General features: G+C 44.9%; 1 protein-coding gene across 4 annotated transcripts in view; it reads right to left on the minus strand.

Annotated features, from left to right (window-relative positions):
* The window catches only part of CYTH1 (cytohesin 1), a gene marked incomplete at its 3' end in the record, with an annotated part of 63,260 nt that overhangs the window by 29,745 nt on the left and 5,799 nt on the right, over window positions 1-27,716 (minus strand). The window contains exon 1 of one of the 4 annotated variants that reach the window (XM_081185284.1): window positions 18,821-19,025. The exons of 1 other annotated variant lie outside the window; for it this stretch is intronic. In XM_081185284.1, coding sequence (XP_081041410.1) covers window positions 18,821-18,899 — 79 coding nt within the window. In that variant the 5' untranslated portion in view covers window positions 18,900-19,025. Of the gene's footprint in view, window positions 1-14,703; window positions 14,752-18,820; window positions 19,026-27,716 lie in introns of those variants that run through there. 2 more of the 4 variants (XM_081185282.1, XM_081185283.1) reach the window with 2 other exon arrangements.

The following is a 27,716-nucleotide window of genomic DNA, read 5'->3' on the forward strand; positions in this document are numbered from 1 at the left end:
AGATCAATACTGCTTTAGTGTTTATATTCACCTCCAGCTTTTCCAAAATGTCTATTACATTCCTTACATTGTCTGCTAGGTGTCTTTTAGGGAGAAAGCCTGCTTGGTCTTTATGAATCTTCTCCATCAAAACTCTTTTAAATCTTTTTGCCAAAATGTCTGCAAAAATTTTGTAATCCACATTAAGGAGTGATATCGGGCGGTAGTTCTTGAGTTGAGTCTTTTCAGTCTCTGACTTTGGTATGAGTGAAATATATGCCTCTTTCCACGATTCAGGTGCCCTTTTTCCCTCAAGGATCTCATTACAAACTTCTCTTAGTGGTTGAATCAACCATTCCTTCAGCGATTTGTAGTATCTAGAAGTCAGTCCATCTGGTCCCGGAGATTTGCCCAGTTGCATACTCTGAATGGCAGCCTCTATCTCTTGTTCTGAGATTCTCTGGTTCAAGTCCATCTTACTTTGCTGAGAGATATTTTGTAGTCCGTATCTTCCAAGGAATTTGTCTATATCTTCTTCATTTTGCGGGCCTTGGGTGTAAAGTTTTTTAAAATAACTTAAAAAGCAATTTCTAATTTCATTAGGTTTAGATATGCTCTTTCCATCAACCTCTAGGCTTGTAACTGTATTTAGTTTCTGCCTTTTCTTCAATTGCCATGCCAAAAGTTTACCGCATTTATTTGCTGATTCAAAAGTCTTTTGTTTCATTTGCTTTATCTTCCATTCAATCTCTTGGTTCATCAATTCCATATATTGAGTTTGATATAACTTAATCTCTCTTAAAATGTCCTGAGACTTTGGTTTTGTTCTTAATTTCCTCTCTCCTTCCTTTATCATTTCCAAGATCTTCTCTTTTTTCTCATTTTGTTTTTTCCTCTTTATTGAATTTTGTTGAATCAAAAATCCTCTCATAACAGCTTTACTTGCGTCCCAGATCACTCTTTTCTCCACGTCAGTCCTCAGATTTATTTCAAAATAATCTTTTAAGGTCTTTTGGGCCTTCGTGAGAATCTCCTTATCTCGAAAGAGGGTGTCATTCATTCTCCATCTAAATTGACCAGTTATTGTGAGTTTCATCTCCATCTTCACGGCGTTATGGTCGGAGCAAGTTTTTGGGCAGATTTCCACTTTCTTAATCTTTGGAGCCAGTCCACTAGTAACCCAGATTTGGTCAATTCTGGTCCAGGTCATCATTGCTTGGGAGAAGAAGGTTCCCTCTCTCTCCAGAGGGTTCCTTGTTCTCCAAATGTCTATCAAGTCCATATTTTCTGTCATTTCGAAAAAAGTCTTAGGGAGTCTCCCTTCTTTAGTGACTGTTAGTCTTTGTGCCTTGTCCATATTAGTGGAGACCACGCCATTCATGTCTCCCATGATTATCATATTATAATCCAGATAGTCCGTCAAAGTTTCATGAAGTCCCTTAAAGAAGTCAGATTTGCCTTCATTTGGTGCATAAATTCCAACAACTAAAAGTTTTTCTCCTTGTACTTGTATCTCCACAGCCAGATATCTCCCTTGTTCATCTTTAAATATCATTTTTGGAGCCCATTTCTCCTTCACATATATTACCACTCCTCTCTTCTTAACTTTGTCTGATGAAATAAATTCTTGTCCTAACCTTTTATTTGTGAGTAATCTCCTGTGGGCTCTAGTTATGTGAGTTTCTTGTAAACAAATCAAATCCAATTGTTCTCTGTTCAGAATATGAAATACTTGTCTTCTCTTCAGAGGCCCATTCAGTCCATTACAATTCCAACTAAGGAATTGCAGAGCCATCTTTTTATTTTCTTAAGGCTCCTCCAACAGCTCCAAGTTGTTGCTCTTCTTCTGACGGTGGTGGTTTTTGTCCAAACGAGAGACTCAGGATGTCCAGTGCTCTCCTCTGTTCTGCAAGTACGTCCACAGTCCCCTTCTGTAGGTCCTCCTGATATCTTGCCAGAAATTTGTCTTTATCTTGAATTGTCTTTATTTTCACTTTCTTTGCCTTGTAGTCGAATGACAGTCCTTGTGGGAATTCCCACCTGAAGCGGATCTGATTTTTCTTTAACAAAAGCACCAAATCCTTGTAGAAGTTTCTTAAGTCCAAGATATATTTTGGTATGTCTTTAAAGATCTGTACTGCTGAATTTCCAATTTGGAGGGCTTTTCCAAAGTGTAGTCCTAAAATTTTATCTCTTTCCTCCTTAGATCTGAGTGTGATCAAACAATCTCTTGGTGTCTTTCTATCTTGCTTTTTGCCGAGTCTAAAGGCAGTTGTGATTTTGAACTCGTCTTCCTCCAAGTCCCAGCAATCTGCAAACTCCCGTGTCAAAAATTCCACAAGGTTGTCACTTTCATTCTCCGGAATCAGTCTTAATTTTAAGTTTCTCTCTTTCCTCTGTAACTCCCACAAGGCCAAGGTTGCATCATGCTCATAGACCTTCTTGGCAAGTGGCTCTAATTTCTCCTGCGTCTCTCCAGCTGTGGCTTTGGCCTCTTCGGCAATTTGACGCGTGGTGGCATTTTCCTCGACCAATTTATTTATAGATTCTGTATTCTGGTTTAATCTTGTTGATATTTCTGTTAATTTTTGTGTGTTCTCTGAAGTCTGTTTTGTCAAAGACTCCAGAGTCTGGTTTATCTTAAGCAAAGCTTCTGTCACAGCATCCATAGAAACGGCTGCTCCTTTGTCCTGTCCTGTTGTTCCAGCTAGTCCGGCTGTTACGCCTAAGATCGAACCTCTTCTCTTTGCTTGTTGCAGCTGCAGCTGTTGCTGTTGTTGTTGCTTGGTCTTGGCTCTTGTAGTTATCTCTTCTTGTGGCCCACTCATGTCAAGGTCAATTCCCACGGGATTTATTCTCCCTTGGAAAATTCCACTGTCTTAGGCCGTGCTGGACTTCACTTTATCCTCTAGAGGGAGCAAATCAAAATGGCCATAGAAGGAAATTTCAAAATACATGAACAAAGGAGACCATCCAAGATGTAAAAAGAAAGGAGATTAATCCAGTCAAAATCAATGTTACTAAAGTCTTATAGCTTCCAATTGCCACAGTTGCCCAGTATACTGTTTATACTGTTTCTTCTTAAAATGTACAAAAATCAGGCACTGTGGAAACTTTGTATCAAGGTGTCACTTCACAGGAAAAAGTCAGCTCAGTGTACTAAGAAGGCAGACCGTTTCAGACTTTCAAGTAGATAAGATAGCAGAGGTTTTTTCCTTCAAATAAGTCATGCAGTTAATGTTCAGATTCACCTCCCCTCTGCCCTGCTTGCTAGAGGGGAGATCAAAGGTTTAAATGTCCGGTTTAGCTGATCAAAGGACGAATTTAAACGGATGCAGGTTTAGAGCTCCGTTGCTTTCACTTTCATGCGGTCGGGGGGAGGCAGACTTCCTTTGTTTAAATCTCCCCCGTTTTTAGCCCAATTTTTAAAATTAAAAGAAAAGTCCCAGTTATTTTTCAGTTCTTACTCACGGGGAATCAGTCCGAATTTCTTTTCAGGAAGGAATCGGCGCTCTCCGCTTATGGCGACGCGGCTTCACTTCGCAGGCTGGGTAGCGACTCTCAGCACCGCGCTCACTCCCGATGTCGATCCGTAGCCTTTAAAAAGGCTCTTTCACGGTACCGGGGGGCGCGAAGGTGCCCACCGAGTCTCCTTGTTCTCAGGCTTCAGCGCCTGGGATTTTAGGGGTCCCCCGCTTGCCGTAGCGGGTAAGACCCGAACTTGCGAAGCAGTCCTTCTCCGGAGCTCGGAGGTAGGACCGCCATTAAGCGCTGGCACCGACCGGAAGTACTGAATTTTTCAAGTTTCAGGTGGAGATGCTAAAAAGTTGTAACATGACTTGGGAATTCAAAACATATTTTGGTTAAATTAATATAATTTAGTTTTGCTTGGTAAGTAAATGCATGTAAAATTGCGTAAAAATCATTAAAATGATTGCCAAGTAGTAATATCAATATCAATACTATTATACAATATTTATTATTATTAAGCATTACCTAATATTTGTATAAGGTAAAACTAAAATTATTTGGTTTTCCAAAAGCAGTTCATGTGCTTCTTCATCAAATGTAGACTTAACAAGCTAAATGTTGCCTGATCACAAAAATAGTAGATTTGAATTCCTCATACACAAAACCATATTTTTAAGGAACCCCCCCCCCCAATTTTTTTTTTGCAGAAATTAAGTTTAACCCCCTAAAATCACACACTCTAATGTTGCTTATGAGAGTCTACAAGCATATGGATTGAAATGGGGGGTGAATTTTCAGAGGGGGCATTGACTTTTTAGAGGAGGTTGAGAACTAAGGGGAAAGACCCTTCATCCCAGCTAAATGTGGGTTCAGCTGTGTGGCATTTTAGTGGTTATTTTTTTTATTTCACATTCATGGCCACTTCATTATATTTAGCTATAGTCACATGCTTATTTTCTTGTGATTTTGCACAGCTTCTGCTAATCTTTTCAGAAGCCTCTTGTGAATGTGATATGTAGTTCCATACCTTTGACTGATGTACTCATTCATTCAGAAAATCAGGCGGAATATAGCATTATATTTAGTGGTAGAAAAACAACAACAACAACATGTTGACCTGGAGTTGCTGTGTTTGAAAAGTTGCCAAATATTAATCCTATTCTGTTCATTCTAGGAAACACAGCACCAAAGTAAGGTTGAAAGTCACATTTTTCAAAATAGAGAATGACAGCACTGCATCTGGGAAATTGATTTTGGGGCGGAGCCTTCAGGGTTGGTGTTTATGCCCCCAAAAGATTTAGAATGCTGTGCTAAACTCTTCAGATTCTAATTGCAAGAAAATAACTTCCATACACTTTGATACTTGCCCATGTGTTTTCAAATTCAGTACTTTCCTGCAGCTTAGTGAGCTAGAAAGCCAACCCTACAGAGTTCCACTTTGAGAAAGCCCCATTAGAATTCAGCACTGGCAGTCCCATTAGATTTGTTCCACTTTTCCATTTTCTCCTCCATTTCAGACCAAACTCTCTGGAGCAGCAGTGGAGAAGCAATGATGTGTGACTGGCTGGGTCCAAAGGGAGTTGCAGTCCAGCAACATCTGGAGAGTCACCATTTCCCCATCCTTCCTCTAGAGGAGCTTCCTCAAGCAAAGTCTGAGAGCTCAGGGGTCCTTCTGACACATCCCTCACTTTTATGCCACCTCTTCTAAGGCCTGGTTTGGTGCATCTAAGGTAGCACTTCCTTCAGGCTCTCCCAGCACAAGCTTCCCTAGCAGATGCGAAATCTCCATTATCCTAAGCTCACAGCAACAGCACAGACTTATGCAAGTGTGTTCAGAAGTTAAGTACTGCAAAGTTCAGTAAGTCTTACTCCCCAGCAAATGGGTATGGAGTACCTCAGTGGAGCAATTTCTCAAAAGGCCTCTCCTCCTCCTAAATGCCCTAAGAGCAAACTGTCCCAAGATGCAATGCATTCAGATTATGTTCCCAAGATCGGTTCCATCCTGTTGTGACACCAGACCTACGGTACTGGCATTGCTTGAACCTCTTTCCTAATCCTAGGTGGTTTTTTTGTTCCTTTGATTTCTCCCATGAAGCCCTGGACTGGAATCTGAAATCTCTTCAACGTAATCCGGGAAGTTTAAAAACCACAGACCCTCCTGGTGCCGCATCTTCATAACAAGCACTTCTCTCCCCACTGCCCCCTTGCATACACAAGGGCATCCCTCTTCACAAACCTTGAAAACAAGGTTTGATTCATCCCACTCCCCAAATCACGGATACATAAATACAACTTAGCTAACAAGATATGACAGCGTCTTCAAGAACCAGTATCCTTGTCAGTGACACTTTGTCATTCCACTGATGCGTGGCAAGATCCACAAGGCAGCCCACAACAGCAGGCAACAATGGAGAACAAGCAAGAGGAACATGTGGCCAATTCCACAGAGCAGTGTTGTGGCTGCCTCTTTAAACTCAGCACATGGCAAGCCATTTCTTTCCTGCAGCTCATCACAGAAAACACAGTATTTTTACCAGCACACCAAAGGAAAAGACAAGGCTCAGTGGTAGAACAACTGCATTGCATATAAAAGGACTTGGCATCTTCTGGCAGGCTGGGAAAAGACTCCTATCTGAAATCCTGGAGAGCCACCACCAGTCAGTGTGATGCAGTCCAGTGGTTCCCAAACTTCTCTCTACCAGTGCCAGATTAAACCCTGTGGAGGCCCCTAGGAAGTCAAAATGTTGGGGGCTCCCTCTCAAATTACCTCCCAAGACGTTTTTGTAATCTTCTTTCAAGATCAAACCAATATTATTTTGATCTGTTGTCACAGGGCCCATAGGCTAGTGCCTACTGTGCCTATTTGGTAATCTGGCACTACTCTCCACCCTCAACAACCAAATGGAAATTGCCAAGGGTCCCAGGGAACCACAATGATTTTTCTGCCTGTTGTAACAATTGCGATGCACTGTGCTAGATGCTGTATGATTTTTAACTGCATTTCTATTGCTTCTTTTATTTCTTATATTGCATTTTATTGTATCACAACTTGAATGTCATAATCAACATATTTAATGTGGGTGTGCCGCAGTTAAACCTGTAGCAAGTGAAATGTACAACTCTACATTATTTCCCCTGTTTACCCCCTGCCTCCCCTTCTCTCGTATCCTCTCTCTCTCTCTCTTTTTACTGTAGGATCCTTGAGACAAAGGACTTGTCTTCTTGTACTCTGTAAACCACCACACACACTGATGGGTTTATAAGGGAAAGAAACAAACATGCAACAGAAATTCCATGCTCTCCCCTCATCCACACAAAGTCAAGTGAGGGTAGGGAACTCTCCTGCCCTAAGGCAGTGAAACTATAGAACAGGACTCATGAATGCCAAGTGTCCAATCCCAGGAGATCTCGTGTGTACTAAAGGCAGTGGCTGAGGTTACGAGAAATTCCAGATACCATCAGTTTCCTGCATGTGTGCGCAAGAAATTTAACCCTTAGGGTTACTCTCCCTGTTACATCATCAGGTGCCTGCAGGGTGGTGGAAGCTTGACTTGACACCCTTGTCTCTCCCCCTGCTCTTACTCTGGTCCCTCATAAGAAATTATTGCCTTGACACCATAAGACCCAGTGGAGCCAAGGCAGTTAAACTCATATCACAGACTGGGAGCAAGGCTAAGATGGCACCCCACAAGTTATCCTGTAAATTTCCAGCAGCTTCCCCCACTCAGATGTTGGCTGGGGCTGATGGGAGTTCTAGTCCAAATGATCTGGATGGCACCAGGTTGGACAATCTAATTTAAGGCCACAAGAGCCAGTTATCCTCTGGCATTCGCCACAAGAAGCAAGGCAAGGCAGTCCATTAAGGACTTCCCCCCAAACTCAGTATCTATCCCTTACAACAGCAGAGCTTGTAAGGGTGGGAGAAATGCACCTGACAAGGCATGGAGACAAGCCCTTTCTATAGTGCACCACTCAACAGGTATGTTTGCTCCAGAAGTTCTCCTCAAGGCAGGCTCCTTCAATGAGCGCTCCATTTCTGGGTACCATTACTGGGAAGCTGAAGAGAGGTTCACTTCCTAGCAAGGCTTAAGCAGACATTAAGATGAAGGCTGCAAATGACACACATCTTGTGGGAACAGATCCATGCAGTGGGATGTTCTGCAGCCTGCCATTTTAAGTTGCACAGTAAATTTGCTCGCAAGGAAGCAGCAACCCTCACTACAGAAGGCAAGGGTGTTTTACTAATAATTCCTGTGTGGCTCCTTGCAGATAATGGGCTTGGCACCAAAAAGCAACACAACATATTCTGAGGAGGAGGGATAACTTGTTCCAAAACCGAAACAGGGTGTTGCACACACACCCTTATGCACAAAAAAACCCCATAGTAGGCACCACAGGGAATCCATGTGCCACATTTGCCTCCTGGCTTCAAGGGTTTTGGCAACTGGTTCATGGTAAGCAACTGTGAGATTCCACCCACAGAAATCCTATCATGGCAGAGAGGGATTTATATCCTTCTCCCTGTAATCACAGACACTACTCAGCACCAGCTTCATGACATGATGCCCACACTTGCCCAACGTTACACTTGGGCTCCTTGCTAACAAAGATAAAGGATTATGTTCAACTAAGTCAACTACTCAGAGTAAAACCTTTAAAATTAACAAACCTATGTTAGTCATGCCCATTAAGTGTAATGGGTCTACTCTGAGTAGGGCTAGCATTGAATACCACTCATGTAACATCTGGGCAAGCATTTTAACTTGCCAGGTGGAACGAGTCCTCCTTCTCCTCCCCCTGTGTGCTGTTCCAGGGGTTTTCTTGCTCCCCTGAGCCAATTTCAGGGGATGGGGGCGGGGGGGGGGGAGGAAAGGAAGGAAAGCCCCAAGCAGAAGTTATTGTGCAGGGCTTCTGCTGATGGGGCTCATTAAATGAATCCCACTCAAAGGCTCCACAAGCAAGTAACACCATATACTCAGGCAAGACGACTACATCCTCTGTGGGAAGTCTAAAGCAGCGGCAGCATATAAAGCTATCAGATGTTTCACATTGTGGGTGGCACTAAACATCCCCACAACTCACACATGGACAAGTAACCTTGCAGCTCAACAAATGTGCCAGATCTGTAGGCTTCAGGTGAGCTTCTGCAATGCCAAGGACTAAACACTGCTGGCAGCATCACTGTAAAAGCTCCAACAAAGAGAACTGATAGGATTCATAACCACAGAAAAAAAGGTACTTATAGAGGCCATCAGATGCAAAGAGTTCCTTAAACCAATGCCCAAGGTAAACTCACATGGGTCTTGAAAGCAAAAAGTCAGCATTTAATAAGGGCTAGGGGCTTAGAAAGTGCAAGTTAGGATCTTTGCCGCAGATTGTGAAACATACTCTGTGACCAGTAAATGACCCATTATAAAAAAGGCCTTTGCTTACTGGACTATAATTTGCATTGTGGTTGTTGTTTTAAGGGTGAATGAAATGTAGAAAACGAGTCATTCCTAAGTGCCTTGATTCAGTAGAACCACAAATCCCAATGGCTATTGGGCAAATCCTCAATGCTCACTCTTCACTGCAGAGGAGACAAAAGCACTGCTGATGTTAATGCAAGAGACACTGCCGCAGTGTTTGGGACCGCTGCCTTTCACCCATCATTGAGTGCACACTGGTCTCGTCAGTTTCAGGCAGCGTGGGAAGAGTGTGCATGGCCAGGTAAATGCACCCCAAGAGGAAACCGGAGTCCTAAAGCGCCATGCTACATGGAGAGCAGCTGTCAAGGTAAAGACTAAGCCAGAAGTGAGGGAGGCTCCACACTGCACAGAACGCAGGCAGAGACCCCTTGCCATAAGCAAGCTGGCCAGCAAAGGTGGAAATGCATGTTGCTGTTCCAAGACTGATTGATTTGGCTCTAAATTGCACTTCTAGACTCCACACCCACACCAAATAAGTGGTCCACTCTTTGATAAACCAAAAAAAGCTCTATTTCATTTAAAAAAAAAATCCATGCTCTGCTGGAAGAGCCCTTATCTGATGATGTAAAAAATCCAGACTGAATTACTCAAGGGAGAAAGTTTGGGATAGGAGAGAAGCCACAAGACTAAGTTGGAAGAACACTGATAGTGTTGCAATAAAAACAAGTGAGCAAACTCAGTCCCACGCTAGGAAAGGATTTCTTCTTTGGACTTGCATGGGCTCAGAGTTATGTTGAGCTCCAAGCTTAGAAGGAAACTATTTCCCAGGGCTCATGGTCACCCTAAGGCAGGCATGGCCAAACTTGGCCCTCCAGCTGTTTTGGGACTACAACTCCCATCATCCCTAGCATATAGGACCAGTGGTCAGGGATGATGGGAATTGTAGTCCCAAAACAGCTGGAGGGCCAAATGCCTGCTCTAAGGGTTCATCAGTTGACCAGGAAAACATTATAACTGAATGGTCAATTGACCACTTCATTAGGACATAGGAAGATGCCTTCTATCAAGCAGGACCATTGGTCTACCTAGCTTAGAAGTATTTACAGTGACTGGGTTTCTCCAGGGTTTAAAACAAGAGTCTCTCCAGGTCTCACCTGGAGATTCCCTGGCTGTACTTGTTTATTTTTAAAGCTTTGGTGGATTTCATTCTCAAAGTTAAAGGTCTTTTAAAAACACACTTGACGATTATTTGACAAAACGGGGAACTCCCCATTTGTGTGTGGGTTGTGTTCCAGGTCATTGTGCGCATCAGCGGTTGTGCGTAAACTCATTCCGCCCCCTTCTGGGGCCAAAAGCAGCGCACGTGTCAGCTGTTGTGCATCAATCAGACACACACAAAATGGTGGCCACCTGTATCTGATTGGTCTTGTGTGTGTGTGTGTGTGTGTGTGTGTGTGTGTGTGAGAGAGAGAGAGAGAGAGAGAGAGAGAGAGAGAGAGAATGAGAATGACTGGGCAACATGTTCAACCCTCTCTCCAAACATGTTTCCCACTCATCTGGATCCACATGTGGCTCAGGGACAGCCATGTTAAACACTCTTGCTCTCAAGTTGGTGCCCAGAGAAAGTAGAGAAGCCCTGCCCTAAGTGCGTAGGAAGCAGCCTATTGCCTCATTAAATCCACGTGCTTTTCTCCCAGCACCCTCCCTGGTGCCCAAGGGCTGAAGCGGAACTGAAAAGCACAGGAGAGGTATTTTGGGAGAGACGCATGCCGGAGCATGCCACTCAGGGCGCTGCCAACAGAAACTCCTGCTTTTCAAGTACAGCGAGACTGGGCCTCTCCCGGCTGGGAGCAGGAATAGGGCACTTTACCAAAAAAAACCCCTCAAATATCTAGGCCACAGCAGTGGCCCTACCTGGCATTGCTTACTGTAACTGCTTGTCCCATATTCCAGTGCAATTCCCCCCCCCCCCCCCCGCCAGCATATCTTCATGGGATGTGCTCCTAGTGAGCCAGGAGCTCAAAGCACTCTTCAACTCTCACTAGTATTATCAGAACCAGGGCTTTTTTTCAGCTGAACTCGCCAGAACTCAGTTCCAGCACCTCTCAGGTGGGGGCCATAGCCATTCCAAGAGAACGAGGGAGGTGTTCCTGGTGGGTTCCGGCACCCCTTTTTCTAGAAAAACAGCACTGATCAGAACACTAGTCAGTTATCACTGCAACATGGAAGGCCACGTTCTGAAGAACTCACCCCATAGTTATTAAAGTTATATTCCGGACTCACTCCCAGAGGAGAACACGATGAGAGATAAAACAACAAAAACTTATTTTAAAACAATTCCAGTACAGATGCAGGTTGGGAAAGATCTCAGTTTTAAAAGGTTTAATGGAAGAGGAAGGTGCGTACTTCTGTACAACATCCAACTTGACCATGGCTCCCCACAAATGAAGCCTTTAGCGGTCGCCACCACTAAACACAACTCACCCAACCACCCAAAGAGGGGGCCCGGGAGTTCCCCACCCTGCGCCGCTCTCACCGTTCTCCATCCTGAGCACCATGCTGCCAGCAGCAGAGAGATATTGCAGACCACTGTCTCTGTCCGTTCCACAGTTACGTGCTGTTCGGCTGGGTAGACACCTGAGTCTGACTTGCTGTCTGGCTGCGGCTTCCTGGAATGAGTCACGACTTGTCCCAGCCAATGGGCGGCCCTTGCCTTGGAGGATAGGCGTCATTACAGTCCTGGCCTGGCGTAACTGAGATAACCAGCAACGCCCTGTTCCTGTGCTGATCCCTCAGCCTCTGGAGGGCCGTTAACCCCCTCATGCTCTGGAGGCAAGGAGGAAACTACAGCTTGACGGATGTAAACACTAGCTGGCATGATCTGTGCGGGGTGGGATAGCAGAAAGATCCCTTCCCAAGCCTGCAGCAAAGGGTGGGGAATCACAAACTATTACGCACATTAGAGTGCAGAGCCAGTGTGGTCCACTGTGTCAAGACTAGGGCTGAGAAAAGACTGGCTGAAATTTCTGTGCAGCCCCTTGAAGCTTGCTGGCAGAGGAGAGAAGAACCACAAAGTGTGCCACCTTGAAAAAGTGGGTTATTAATGCAGTGAAGAAAAGCATGTTATAAATGCTTTTAGTCTACCAGGAGAACTGTTATTAAACCATCCACAGGCCCAGTCGTTCCTGAAAACAGCTTTTGAATCCTCGGGTCATTGTTCCATTTTTTTAGCACCCCTTACTTTTGGAATTTGAAACTTTAAAAATTCAACATGCCCCAGTATGGTAACTATTCTTCATTTGTGGCATGTGGTGTTTTGTTTTGAATGACATTTATTCAGAACAGGGGCTCCCAAACTGAAGTCCATGAGCTTCGTTCAGGTAGTCTGCAGTGTGTCTGGATTTGTGGCTGAGGATGGGAGGCAGCAAATCCATCACATAAAATATTCCAACAGATTTTAAATTGTATTTTTACTGCTTCTTTTATTTTTACGTTGCGTTCTATTGTATTACAATTTGAATTCTTCAAAATGCTGTAAAACACAATACATAAGAAATGAAAGGAGCAATAAAAATATAATTAAAAACCATGCAGCATCCAGCAAAGCACATTTATTTATTTTATTTATTTTATTTAATTTATTTATTTATTTATGTATGTATGTTCTTTTCAAACAAAAGCAGAAAAGCATTACAGTACAGACGATTGCAAGGGTAAGAACATTACTGGGAATGAACATGTGACATGACAGAATCTAGCACAGCACATTACAATTGCTACAAGAGGTAGAAAAATCTTGAAGTGGTCTACCCAAGACCCTTAACCAATTTCAAGTGGTCCATGGAAATCAGGAACCACTGCCTTGCAGAATGGCTAGTAACTTGCTATTCAAACCCAAGTAAAGGGCAGCTAATTCCATCCAGTTTAGGCCTCACTGGCATTCATAGGTCTGTTGGACACATTTGCACACATTTTTGTGAACACCGTATGCGTAAAATTCACACTGTTGTGTAAAATGCACACTTTTTCAATGCTTTTCAGTTCACTCACACACACCACCCCCATGACGCTTGTATTTGCATGCACACTTTTTCAGCACCGAAAATGCACTGTAAGATGTGGGGAAGTGTGTAACAGAACAACACAGATAAGAGCTGGCCATGTGCTGCCCTCTGCTGATAATAAAAACGCATCGGCCTAAGCAGGGGTCACATTTGTCTTTTAACCCATCAAGCCAGTAGAGGACTGCAGAGAGAACTCCTTCCTGAAAACAAACTCATGAACCATTACAAATAATCTCTCTGCTACCACCTCTACCCCAGACTGCAAAAAGCAATTACACACATTTATGGTCCAGTAACTATATGACTGCAGCTTACTCCTTGCACTCTAGGGCTTCTGCAAGCTGTGTCTGAGCACATATGTGAATCACTGTAAAATCACCCTGCAATTTTTGCTGGGCAAGTCCCAGATTTTACATTTTAAAAGAAAGCATCATACCCAGACAGCTGCCCAAAGGCAGACAGGAGGGCACCTAGACTAAAAGAATAGGTGGGAAAGCCCTGGCTCAATAGAGTGCCAATTAGTAAGTCAAGCAAATGCATAGATTCCCAACGCACAATAACGCATTTTCTCCCTGAGGGCCTTAGAAAGGAGGGACATGGTGATGCTCCAAGTCTTCTCCATCATTGCTGATTTATTCACACATCTTCACATTCCCAATCTGCCCAAAAACTTCATCCAGTTCATTCCACACAATAGGGCTGGCTGGAACGAAGCTTTGTAAGACACACACCTCCCCAAACGCAGTTGCAAACCAGAAGTGGTCAAACTGTAGCTGAGGAAATCATACACAGCTGTAGAGCCATTCAAAAAGTTGCTCCCAGGCAGTTCAAGAATCGAATCAGAAGTTAATGAATAAACCTTTTGGTTTCCTGGGAAGAGGGATTGACTGTTAAACCTCTACTCTGAGGACTACAGCTCTGTAAGGGGAATAGGGCCATCTTAACAACTCTCAGCACCCTCAACTAACTACAGTTGCCAGGATTCTTGGGGGAAACCACGACTGTATAAAGTGGTATGATCCCGCTTTAAATGTACAGTGCAGTTGGGGACCTAATCTGTATGCCTAGAGGAAGGGTAGGGGTATTTCAGTCCATGGTGGAGGGGGACAAATGTGGCTTTCTGGGCCTCTTTATCCATCCCTCATCAGGTTTCTCCCCAGACCACACACGTCACTGGCCACACTCTGCAGCAGTGGTTCCCTATTTATATCCCACACAGGATACGGGGGTCTTGGTGGCCCACTTACTGACTTTCCTGCCTGCTGTAGCAATTGTATTTCTAGTGCTTCTTTTATTTCTTACACACTGCATTTTACTGCATTTCATAGAATTCAAATTGCAATGCAATAAAATACAATATTATAATAAAAGGAGCAATAAAAAAGCTGTTAAAAATCAATAGGAGTATTTAACGCGATGGACTTGCCACCTGCCATCTTCAACCACATATCCACAGAAATGCTGCAGACCACTTGGATGAAGCTCACGGACCACCAGTGATTCAAAGGTCATAGTTTGGGACCCCTGCTCTAAATCAGCCTGGAGTGGCTGCCAACAAACTTTTGCCCGTCTCCTCCAAGTTGCCAGGCACAAACGGGTTCAAGGCACCGCAAGAAGTTCCTGCTCTCAGCTGCTTTTGCGACCACATCCTGTTTTCCTAATGACAGTTGCCTCTCATTGCTGCATCAGATACGGTAAGACTTCAGTGCTGCCAGGAAAGGGGCTCCATTTCTAAGTCTGCCAGGCCCATTATTTTTGCAGAAGTGCAACCAATTCCTCACTTTTAAGAGGCAGACACACACAGGGCCCATCACCCCACTCCTCTTCATTCACAGCTGAGGCATAACAACAGCCCCAGCCATGCTTTGCCTGGAGCCACCTGGCTGTGCAGAGTACAGGCCTCGTTTCCATGGACACCATCTGGCTTCCGTTTCCCCCTCCCAGCTCCTGCCAAGGCAGAATCCCCTTCTGTTTGACTGTTGGGGATGGAACTAGCAGCCATATGGGAAACGGCTCTCCCCAACGTCTGAAGAGGTGGGGAGAACAACACAACCAGCCCCTTGGGTTCCCCCTCACATACTTCATGACAAACTGCAGCTGTGCCCTGTTTGTAAGCCACTGGGCGATGGCAGAATTCCTCTCCCAGTTTGGCAAGAGCTTGCAGGCTGCCAGCCATTACTCTGCAATATCTATCCTACTGCCAGGCTGCATGGTAGAAATTCAGGCAGCTGTTGATACTTTGGTCCTACAAAAGAATGCCTAAGAAGAATGGATCTATCTTTTTGTGGGAGTGGAGGTGTATGCCTTTTCGCACAGGATACTTCATAAAGCAGAAGAAGAAAAAGGGAACTAGACCCCAAGCTTTCTGCCCTCCACAATTTAGCTGTCTTCCTCACCTGTAGAGTTCTGCGTGGCTTTACAAGCTCACCCACCATGCTTTAGTCACTAGTCTAGTATGCGATTTCACTTTCCACATTTTGTATTTTAGGAAATTCACTGTGAAGCAACAGGAATCAAAACCCTGTTCTGCACACCCACATACGGTATCTTCTAGACCAAGCGATTTCACCTTGGTTTGTTTTGCTAAAAATAAGCCTCAAAATCTTTAACCTTAACCCCAAGTTCTGAGGCCAGAATAAACATGATGCCCATCCAGACAATGCTGGACTGCAACTCCCATCATTCCTGACCACTGCCATGTTGCCTGGGTCTGGTGGAAGTTGCAGGTGGACAACATCTGGAGCAGTACTAGACAGAAGCTAAACTGGGATCTACTGGTAGGTCTAAGTGACATGCAGTAGACTACCAAGGATTTTTGACTCTGTGTTTTTGAACTTCCCACCCCCAAAATGTTAGGCTGCTAATGAATTAATGCAAAGTATGGTTTCTATACATGTGAACAAGTCAATGAAAAATTATTCTTCGTTTTTTATCCTAAAACTCCAGGGTCAGCTTACAATTGCTGTTTGTTCTGTTTTACAATGCAATTAAAATAACAAACTTTGCCAATGAAAACAACTTGCATTCCTGTTTGGAGATAGCTGCAATTGTAGCAGGGGGTTGGTAGGAAAAGGTTTTCTATGTTGCTAGGCTTGCCTTTGACCACTACAGAGGTAAGCAGTCCTCATCAAGAAGTGAAACCCATAATGAAATAAAATGCAAATCTGCCACCTAAGCAGTGGTATTCTTGCCTTCATGGAATATTCAAACATATATGACAATGGTCAAATAAATAGGCAATCCACTGACCAGTGTACCAACCCTATGTCAGACTGAACAAGGGAAACAGCGAAACTAGATTTGTTGACCCAAGAAATAACAAGGACTGGGGTGATGGGAAAGGTCTGAAACAGCCATATTCCCTGGCTAGGTTTTATGAAGAATCCATCCATGTATTCACACTGCCTTTCATAAATACTAGGGGGCAGAAACTTGTTCTCTTTTTAAAAGGGGAAAATCAGGTTCTGAAAATTGTTGGGAAGATACCAGATACAGTGGTACCTCGGGTTACATACGATTCAGTTTACATACGCTTCAGGTTACAGACTCCGCTAACCCAGAAATAGTACCTCGGGTTAAGAACTTTGCTTCAGGATGAGAACAGAAATCGTGCTCTGGCGGCACAGTGGCAGCAGGAGACCCCATTAGCTAAAGTGGTGCTTCAGGTTAAGAACAGTTTCAGGTTAAGAACAGACCTCCGGAACGAATTACCGGTAAGTACTTAACCCGAGGTACCACTGTACTCTATTAGTTGTCCTTTACAGCTGCAGATCCCTAGACTGAACTCACAAGAACTACTCCCTGGGTCCAAGAACTCTACAGCAAAACTTTCAATACCAGAATGCAAGGAATAACAGAACCTGGGGCTGAGCCGCCAATGAACCGGAGAACTCAATGTTACAGGCTGCTATATTCTCTCTGTACCTGAACCAACAGTCTCATACTGTGAAGTGGCTTTAATCCTGGATCATTCTATCTGGCCTGCCAGCCTCCCCGCCAACCTAAAACCACAAACCCTCATCAGACAAATCAGTACCCTCCACCCATCCTGTTGTCACACAGCAAGGAAGAAGAGACAGAAAACAAGCCCGTCTCATCAAGTGCCCATACATAGTAAGCTTGCTAATTTTTCTTTAGTAGAGGCTCTGTGCAACAGGCAGACATTCATTCCACAGGTGAAATTTTGCCCATTGTCAGTTTTCCATACTGGTGAAAACTGTAGTTGGTTTAACAGTTGCATGACTGTTGCATTCAGTATGCAGGTCTAGAAACACACCCCTCCCTCAAACCCCCTCCCAGGGTTACCCGATTTTGCTGCTGGCTCTGTTCAGTTTGTTTTGCTATTTTACTGTACGGAATAGATTTTACTGTAAGCTGCCTTAGTCAGGTTCTTCCTCCAGTAAGGCAGCTCATAGGGTGTTGTTTTTTAATGTGAAAATGGGATTGAGAATGGAATTGGCCTAAGGCCTCAGCAGCCACCTTTGTGTAACACAGCCCTTTCCATTCATCATACTCCACAAGGCAGACACCAAACGGCAGTCCAGAGTTTGTGACCCATGACAGGTGATGCAGTGGTTAGAGCTGGGGAACAGGGTTCAAATCCCAACTCGGCTATGAAGTTTGCTGAATGACCTTGGGTTACAGTCTGTCCTACCTCACAGGGTTATTGTAAGGATAAAATAGAGAGGGGGAAATGAACCACGTAAACCACCTTGAGGAAGGGCGGGATATAAATGCAACTTCAACAACTACGACAACTACAGCATATGCTCTTCCTCTAGGGAGGTCAAAAAGAGGTCACAGCCACAACCCCATTGCTAGGCATCAGCAAAACAATGATCTGCTCTCACACACTTTAGAAAACCTACTTCAGATAATAAAAAAGAAATCTTCACAAGAATATGTGGAAAACACACACACCTCAACATGTATAAAGTCAGCACAAGTGACTCTTTCAGAAAATGTGCAGACACCAGGACAACATCTCCATGAGTAGAGCATGGGACTCTTAAATTCAGGGTTGTGGCCCATGTTGGGCAAAATGTTTATTTTTATTTATTTATTAAATCTGTATACCACCCTTCATCCATAGATCACAGGATGGTTTACAACATAAAAATACAAGATAAAAACACAAAATACATAATAAATAGAAGACGACGACAACAACTAAAACCCTCCTCCCTCCACCTCTTCCCACAAACACATTGTTCACATGGAGAGAGCCAGTCCTTGAGGTATCACATTTCAGGGGGCTGGACTAGATGGTCCTTGTTGTACCTTCCAATTCCACAATCCTATGATTCTACGACTAGCAGAGCAGGTTGCCTGTGAAATGGACTGGAGTTTGTTTCCTCACATAATCAGATTCAAATACAGATTGCCACGGGGATCAAAACACAGAACTGGGTTCAGCCTTATTGTAACCAAACACAAGGCTGTGAACCAATTGCCACCTCTTCCTTCCACCCCTACAACAGAGGTTAGACTGGTTCTTGAGCCAAGGAATCAGCAGGATGGATTCTTCCAAGCTCCTCATTCCAAAGCAATTCAGTCACCTGTGTATTTTTTTGAGCTCCAGTGGATAAGGTTACACTTTGGCTGAATGACGGTGCACCAAATCTCAGCAAGAGGAAAGCAACATCATAGCTAAAGGCACTGAAGCTGTGGCCCCTGCCCCTTTCACCAGCAGCCTTCACTTAGAGGGACACCAGTGCAATATGCCTGTTGTGGCTTCGCTTGCAAGGGACAGGGCATAGGAGAGGATGACTAATACTGGCCCCACCACAGACAATATACATACTGCACACACCCCAACTTCTGGCACCTCATTTCTCCCAGCATCAGCACAAGACACTCCTGGACATAGAGAGGAGAGGCAAAATATAAAGCACCTACCTGGCTTGGTGGCTACCAAGGTGGAGGGGAAGAGGAAGGCTTGGAAACTGGAGGCACAGAGCTCACTGACAGTGCCCATGATGATGCCCTTGAGGCAACGCCCTCTCAAGACTGGGCAAGGGGTGCTGCCCTTGGGCAGGTGAGAAAGGCCTAGCAGGTCAGAGCCAGGCACAAGGTGGGGTGCAGAGGCCGGAACATCAGGGTGCCCACTTTCTCAGCACCAAATGGCTTCCCAAGCAGCAGCCTCCACTTCCCCCCTCTTCCAGACAGTGCAAGGGGGCGGGGAGGGAAGAGACAGAGCAGGAGGGGGATCCCCAGTCCGGCTGGAGCAGAAGGAGCAGCAGAGACTCCCACGCACCGAGTCCAGCCAATCTCAGCTCCCTGCCAGGAAACTGTTACTGTTCCCGCTGCGCTGGACAGCTGACGAGAGATGCACAAAGCCACTTAGAGGGCAATTCAGTTTGGGAACTTTTTCCAAGGTGCCCCCCCTGGCTCCTCCCCGGCCACTCCTCCCAGCTGCCCAGGAGAGGTTTGGGCAAGGGGTATTTTTAGGTCGGTTTTATCCGGCTGCATTATTACAGCTCTAAGCATCTTGTGAGCCAGTGGTTGCTATGCAACGGCCAGCACATAAAAGGAAGGTGCACGAAAATGTAACGCATGCAGGTGCCAAAGACGCATGTGTGCATAGATGTGCATGGAAAGTGCAAGGAAGCAGCAGGGTAAGAGTTGCAGAGTAAGGAGTCGGCGCGATTCCCAGCCCGCTAGAAAAAGGAGGATCGGGAGCAGCACCATGTGGATCTTGCTGGTAGGTGCAGTTCAAGACCACTTCTCTAGGTGTAAGACCCTTTTCTCCGAAGCTGGTTCCACCTGAACAGGAAGGCACTGGCCAGTTGGATCCCAATTACAAAGGTTTCAAAAGCAAAAAAGGCTGAGACTGGTTGCTGCTGTGAGGCCCTGGCAACTGCTGGTGAATTCTCAGCTGTTCTCTTAAAAGGTTTTTAGCCCCCATGAGAACAGAAAGGTCAGCCTCACAAACTTGGACAAGACAGACAGTGACTGGCTATTTCCCTTCGACAGGGCTACTGGCTGTCTTTTAATTTGCTGGGGATCATGACAAGCCTGGTTTACACACCTGTCCCCAAAGCAGCACATCAGCCCCTTCTACATGCTTTTTAAAAGTCAGTTTCTTTAACACAGTATGAAGCCAAAAGTTTACAGAACAAGTTATGGCAATGTATTAAAAGTAATGCATAAAATCCAAAAAAATGTCTGCTGTCTGCACAAGGGAGTACAAACAATGTTTGATGTGTCACAGAATTGACACAGCATTATGCTTTCCACAAAACTATTTTTGTCTTAAAATAGATCGTGTTTTATCCTGCGTTGGTGGTTATGGTGAGACACAAAAAGCTGCAAAGAGGTCCATCCTTTTTGTGCTTCTGCAAATAAACTCAGTTTGAACTCTTCTTCCTTGCATCTCTTATTACACAGTCTCAGAGAAAACTTGTCTGGCGCAAGCCTCAAGTTCAAACACATTCCAGTCCACCTTGAACTTCTAATCCAATCTAATCAGCTGCACAGGGCAAGAGAAGTCTCACTGGCAAAGGTGGTGCTATTGCTGCTTCTCCTAGGATGTGCAAAGCAATATCAGATTAGCACTCTTGTTGAGAACTGGGAGCCCTACTTGGAACCTGCGGAGCAGGCAAGAGACATGACTCTGTTTCTGGAAGACACAGGGAAACCTGAGATGGCCAGAGTTTCAGAGGAAAGATTGGCAGGAGTGTGGCAAACCTGACTAATGGGGAATCCATAAAAGGCCAGTTAGGTGATAAGTGTGCAATTTCTTCTGTGAGAACTCATGGAGAATGAAACAGACAGTCCAGCAAACAGGATTCATTACATCCTCGTGTTTTTTCTTCTGATTCCACAACTGGCTCCCTTATGTCTCAAGAGGCTCGTAAAGAGCTTCTTCAATGGGGCCAGAATCCCTGCAGCACCAAGCTGAACAGCAGCTGAAACAAGGCACAAGGGGAACTGGCAAGCTTATCTCCACAAGCACAGGTGCACATCCCAGCTGCGGAGGACGTGGCAGCAAGAAAGTGCACAGGTGCTAGCGCTGTCTGCCAAATGCTTCAAGAACAAGCTTACATTAGACAGCTAACAGCATGGGTCCCCTGTCTTAAAAAGGAGAACACAGAAAAGCTTCCATATTCATCTGATACGTTTCCACTAAAACTCAACCTCACTATTCTTTTTCTGGATCTCCTAATCACCTGGAATTGCTCATATAAAAATCATCTTCTTCGGCGATCACTCGTAGCTGAGTAAGATGGTCTTCCATGAACACAGTCTTAACAATGAGTCCATAAGTAACTGTGGAGGCCAATTCTGGATCCACACATCTTTCCACAGTGAGGACATGGGTTTCCGGGAGGGGGGCACCAAATGGAAACAATGATTTCCTCTCCCTCCACAGGTGTTAATTTAATCAACAACACTAAGATTATCAATTACGGCTGCTGCAAATTTAATATCTAACTGAATTATCACAGACTGCATTATATTACCATTTAATTTCAAATTTACGTTTCCTGTCTTTAAACTCATAAGTGAATATACTCAACAACCAAGGATCGCACTCCAAGCATCTGATGAAGCCCATAAAAACATATCTTAACAAAGTTTGTTTGCCTGTAAGGTGCATCAAAAAGGGGGAGAATGCCCTCCTCCAATTAGTCTTTAAGGTGCCAGAAGACTCTTGGGTTTTTTATGTATTACATCTATCCCTCTGGAAGTTCTCCCCAGTACTTCTGGAAACACACGACTCTAGCTTTCTCATCTATCGAAAGTTCAACATAATGTTCCTTCTGGCAGCTAAATGCTAGACTGCTGGAAAGTGAAAGTTTACGGAAATCCCATTTCATAATAGTTTGATAAGCTTTAGGATCTATTAGCACAGGAACAAAACAAACCAAGTAATTCTCTTAGCATGTGGCTCCAGTTCTATTGCTTCTTATCCACAGTAGAGCAAAGCAAAATAATTGGCCCACAAACTAATAGGGTTCAGGACCCTGTCAACCAGCACCCAAAGTAAAATATGTGTGATTTTTATTTTTTTACACACACAGAGGCAACTCCCCGTTTGTGAAAAAATGAGCCATCGTTTCTGAGAGAAAAAATCTCTCCATGATAGCAAGCAGCAGAGAGAGAAGAAGGAGGTGCTCAGGAGAGGTATAAGCCAGATCAATCAACAGAAGAGGCAGAATCAGAGAAGAGAATACCCATGAAAGGTTGGCACTTCCCCTGGCATAAGCGACTCCAGAAAAGCCCATCCCTCATCCAATAGTTGTATGTTGTATGCTTTAAACCATGGGTAGGCAAACTAAGGCCCTTGGGGAGGAAGAATCAGGATACAAACCTATTAAAATGAACGAACACTGCAGGGTGGTATCTGCTGCTGAGATTTGCCAAGCGCTGTGCCCCCAGAACTGAATCCAAAGTAAGGTGGAAAGACAATGGGAATTATTATCCAACAGGAGGACAGAAAAGCCATCCTGTTACTGTATGGTCCTGGTAAGTGAAAAGAGAAGCGTGGGGACGGCAAACAGTTAATGTTTCTGGTTTCGGCAGAATGAAGCTAGCAAGCAAAGCTGTTCCGCTGGACCATTTACTGCAAGCCAGCCAAATGAGTAGAGCAATGCCTCCAGGGAAAAAGCCCTCTCTGCCCCAAATAAGGCTCCTGTTCCTTGAACAGCTGCATGCCAAGGTCCGTAAAGTCCATTATAGGGTAGCAGAGACCAGGGGCACCGCTTGGGGAACCGAATTTTGTGCTGTGCCCCAGATCCCCTTTCCTCCGCCTCCTTTTTAAATTAAAAAAAGCAAACTTTGCTTACTGTGCAGCTAAGTGCAGTGCTAGCAACAGCCTTGCCATCTTAATTTACCCAGAGGCACACTGTACATTTATGCAAATCTGCATCATGATCTGTTTCCCAGGTTCTTTAAGTACCAAGCGATGCCCCTGGCAGTGAAAGAAGCAGCTCCGTATGCTGAGCTTCTCCTCGATATGCAGCTGATTAAAGAATCGGGACAGCAGCCTTATTTGGGTCAGGACGCATTGGGGGATATGAACTTTTAGCATCCTATGCCATACAATGGGTAAACTAGGTGGGAAAGCTTCCAGAAAGGACCAGTGCTAACATATACTCTCCCCTCCTCAGACCCAACTTAGCAAGATGGCGCAGAAGAAGGCCATGGTCATCGATGTTGAAAGCCACTAAGAGCTGCAAAAGAACCAACAGGGACACACTCACAAGCCATTCCCTAATGGAAACAGAGGCTGTTCTGTCCCAAACCCAGGTCTGAAGACAAATTGAAATGGATCCAAATAATCAGCATTGCCCAAGGCTATGCTGAGTTGGGAAGCCATCCCATGTTTTAATAGCTTGACTAAAAAAAATCAATGAGACCATGTGATGTAGTGGTGTGTTGGACTAGGATATGGAAGACTAGGGTTCAAATCCCCATTCAACCATGACGCTCACTTGGTGATCTTGGGCCAGTTTGTCTTAACCTCACGTGATTGTTGAGAAGATAAAACAGAGAGTAGAACTACGTATGCCACCTTGGGCTCCTTGGAGGAAAGGGGGGAATATAAACATGATAAATAAAGTTTAAAAAATGAAATGAAATGAACTATCAGGGACTGGAGGTTAGTTCAAGATTTGTAGATCTGACATTCATTCATTTAACAGAGATTTGACCGCTGCCTACAAGGATATAGGAACCATGTTGTCATTCAGTTAGGCATCCAGCCCATAAAGCACGCCCTCAGTGACCAGTACATTTGATAAGATGCTGGACCTCACTACTCCCAGGTGTTGTAGAAGGTACCCCATTCAACAAGCAGGACTCTGCACAAGCACTCCTACCAAGGCAACAGGAGACATTTGAGGAAATGAGAGCACATCTCAAGAACTAGAATTCGCATTTGAAACCTGTTCCATATTTTTGTGTGTGCACATCAGTCCCCCTCCCAGCAACCCTACAACCCTCGTCCCTGTCATTTTACAGCTTGAGAACCGAGGCCCAGGCATTTGCTCCAAGAGAGTCCCACAGGTGAAGTGACCCACTCCCTGTGTCCTGGACACAGGCTTCCAAAAGATGACAGATACACAGAATAGACTGGTTTGAGACCAGCTGAAAAGCCAAAGGATTGCTAGGAATGTGCTTTTTTAGGAAGTGCCAGAAAAGGTCTGCATACCCACCTATTATTTTATTTGTATACAGTCCTATACCCACAGGTCTCAGGGCTTCACAACGTAGAATCACAATATAAAAACATGAAATACATAATAAAAACTAAAAACAAGAACAACCCAATAATTCTACAACCCTCAACAGCATGCCTATACTGTATCGTTCAAAGGCCCACTGGGAGGCTTGTGGGGCATCATTCTCGACATTTAAAATGAGAAAACTACACTGGGGTTAATCTCAGCAAACACACATTCCCAAAGCCACTTTCGGAGAGATAACCTGAATGTGGAGGTGGGGATAAGGGGCTTGCAAGAGAGAAAAAAGGCGGTGGGAGGGATGGGTGTGCAACCCCTCCCAGGCCTGCTGATACTGCATGCACACTCCGCTCCCTAAGCTCAGTTCCAGTTTCAGAGGTGGGGTGGGGGCATAATTAAAAACGGGAGAAGCACCCGCTGGGAAGCTCAGTGCCTGCTGCTTGGATATAAGCAACAACAACAAAAATTATAGCAATAACAACGCATTAATGTGAGAGAGGTTATTTCCCCTGCAGTGGTATTAAGACAGCTGAATACCTCCATGTATATTTTTTAAGGCGGCAGCCCTGTGCAGTCTGCATTTACCTGGGAGTATGTCTCAATGAAATTAACAGCATTTACTTGTGAATAGGCACGCATTAGGCTTGCACTGCATTTTGACCTGAGCAGGGCTTTATCCCAGGTCAGCTTGCATGGAGTCGAAACCCTGTCCTACTGATCACAGCCTAACAACCTGCCCTGATTCAATGCATACTTACCTGGGAGCTGGTCTCATTATGTTTAGGAGTGCTCACCCTTAAAATATATTAATTGTGTATATTAAATCGCATTGGCCATATTACAAATGCTTTAATTAACAGTATGGAAATTTAATTCAGTGTGCGGCCCCCAGGTTCCGTGTTGAAGTACTCCTGCGTTCCACTTGGTCTAAGAGGTTGGACTGCCCTGGGTTAGGTCACTAGTGGACTTCTCCATCTCTAGAGAGCAGCAGCCATGCATTTCCTCTGTGGCCTACAAGTACCGTATTTTTTGCTCTATAAGACGCACCAGACCACAAGATGCACATAGTTTTTGGAGGAGGAAAACAAGAAAAAAAAATATTTTGAATCTCAGAAGCCAGAACAGCAAGAGGGATCGCTGCACAGTGAAAACAGCGATCCCTCTTGCTGTTCTGGCTTCTGTGATAGCTGCGCAGCCTGCATTCGCTCCATAAGATGCACACACATTTCCCCTTACTTTTTAGGAGGGAAAAAGTGAGTCTTATAGAGCAAAAAATACGGTACCTTGGTTCCTCAGCCAAAGACCTTCCAACCTCACTCCTTTCCCCATCAGCCAGTCATGTATGCCCTCCCATCTCTTGCAGCAGCCCATCCCCCATTCCTCAGCTCTTTTTACAGAAATCCTTTAATCCTGGTGGCCGGTAATCCTTCATGCAGTACGATTAGTGCCACAGCCAATCTGCTCCAGGCTGGGACAGGAAGCTCAGGCACCCAGACCCACCTGCCTAGGGGAAATATACACACACAGAGAAGCTAGGCAGTGAAAAGCTAGAAAGCATAGACATTGCAAACGTGGGATTTCTTTTTTCTGACCTGTCTGGACCTTTGCACAAGTCAAGTCTACCCAGGTCTCAAAGCTAGGGGGAAGACGGGGGGGGGGGGATAGAGGCAAATGTGCCCTGATCACACATAACAGCAGAGATTTTAGCAAATGCAGAAGTCATGTTTTGCAATGAGAATGCATTTCACATCAACTTCCATTTTATTTTCCAATTTGCTTCATTTACTAAAATCTGGATTCCTGGAGGAAAACATCATTGGCAGGCTGGGGTGATGGAAGAAGGGAGAAAGGAAAGGTTTCTGGGGTACAGTTCAATGTGTGTGGTGGGGAGAAGGGGAGAGCAGGGGCAGGGACACTCTAGGACCCCTGAAGAAGGAAAAGGCAGAACTGTAAAAATCCATATCTCTAGGAAGACTCTCCTCTCAGCCTCCCCACCCAATGAACATTGTGGGTATTCACCCTTTGGAATTCACCTTTTCTCCACAAAAACGAGAACTGGAAACAAGTTCTTTAAAACAATGAAGACAGATTCCCGTCCTTTTGTTTTGATGTTGTTTTAGTGAAGAAGCTTCCTAGCCTTGCGTAAACATTTGCATCTTTCCCAATACCTCAGCAGTACAACTCAGTGGGTGGATAGGAAGAACAGAAGCTTCCGAAAAGAGTGAGGAATACGCAAGGCTAGCAACACTGTCCTGAAATCACAGAAATAAGCCAAAACATGGGAGGAAATAGGAGACTCCTGGGAAGGGATGGGAAGCCTGAAGCCACCCCAAATGAGACCGTTATTTGGAACCTGCGTATTTCCCTTTGTCTATGTCTGGCCAAGCATCTGCTTGTCGAACGCAGCACAATGCCGTTTCGATCATTCAGGGCCTCTGCCGTGATGCGAACCAAGAGAGAAGCTGCACCCTCAGCAACATTCCACCAGCACCCCTGCCCCCCCCCACAGCATGAGAGCAAAGGACAGACACATCTGTTTCACTTCTAGAGCAAGTTCCGCAGTGAATGCGCTGACCAAGCAAACTAACTTTGTTCCACAGCAGCTTGTATCCACAACACCATCACTTCACTGAGCAATCACTTTTCATACAGATCTGGGTATCCACAACGTTGCTAAAGAGAGAGAAACGATTGCTCCACCACAGCAGGCCTCTTGCGCAGACAGGGTGCAAATGCACCACATGATCAGCCTGGGTGTTGTTTTTTTTAAATTATTATCTTAACACAAATCACTGGCAACCGCAAGTTTTGTATTTACTCATTTAAAAGCAAAAAATCAAGTTCCTATCCTTTGTGAGCATCAAACGCCTTTGGGAAGCGTGCTGGTAGCTCCAGCAAGAACTTAAAGACAAGAGGTGAATGGAAAGATGCCTCCAGTCATGTGACCAAAAGATCTGTGGGTACTTAACCCAGCTCCCTATCCACTCTCCTAAGAAACCTGTTTCCCTGTTAACACGATGCATGCCCCTCCTGCCAGCCAAAAGCATTTAAATTCTGCAACAGCCACCTGCCCCCCTCACACAGCCAATCAGAATACAAGAATGCAAGTGAACTAGATGCAAGAGGCAGTCAAACCATGTGATAACTTTTTACCTGTACACCGCAGACAGCACACAGCAGTGGGGTTCCTGAGGCCCAAGCACCCATGTCACCTTGTTTGGTGCTCCTGGTTCTACTTATAGCATCCTTGTTTGGGCCAAGCAGAATTCAAGGATCGCCAGCTGCCATATCACAAGCGAGCGCCTCCTCCCCAAAATCCCACGGTGTGTGCTGGGCATCTCTCTCACAAGAGGACCAATTCACCTCTCTGTTCTCAGAGCAGATGCATTCTCAAAGCATTTTGCTTAATAAAAGCCAGAGAATAAACACGCTGATCTTCAGAGCTGCTTCCGATTAATCATAGGGCATCATGAAAACAATACCGCCCCTGCCCCCCACAGGTTAAAACCACAGGGGATTACTGGAAGTGCTCAGTGCTGGGATTCAGTGGGATAGCAGTGTCCAGTCGGGAGACTTGAGCACCACCTGCTGGCTCTAAAGCATCA

This window comes from Podarcis bocagei (assembly GCF_964188305.1).
Source record: "Podarcis bocagei genome assembly, chromosome: 2".
Classification (NCBI taxonomy): Eukaryota; Metazoa; Chordata; class Lepidosauria; order Squamata; family Lacertidae; genus Podarcis; species Podarcis bocagei.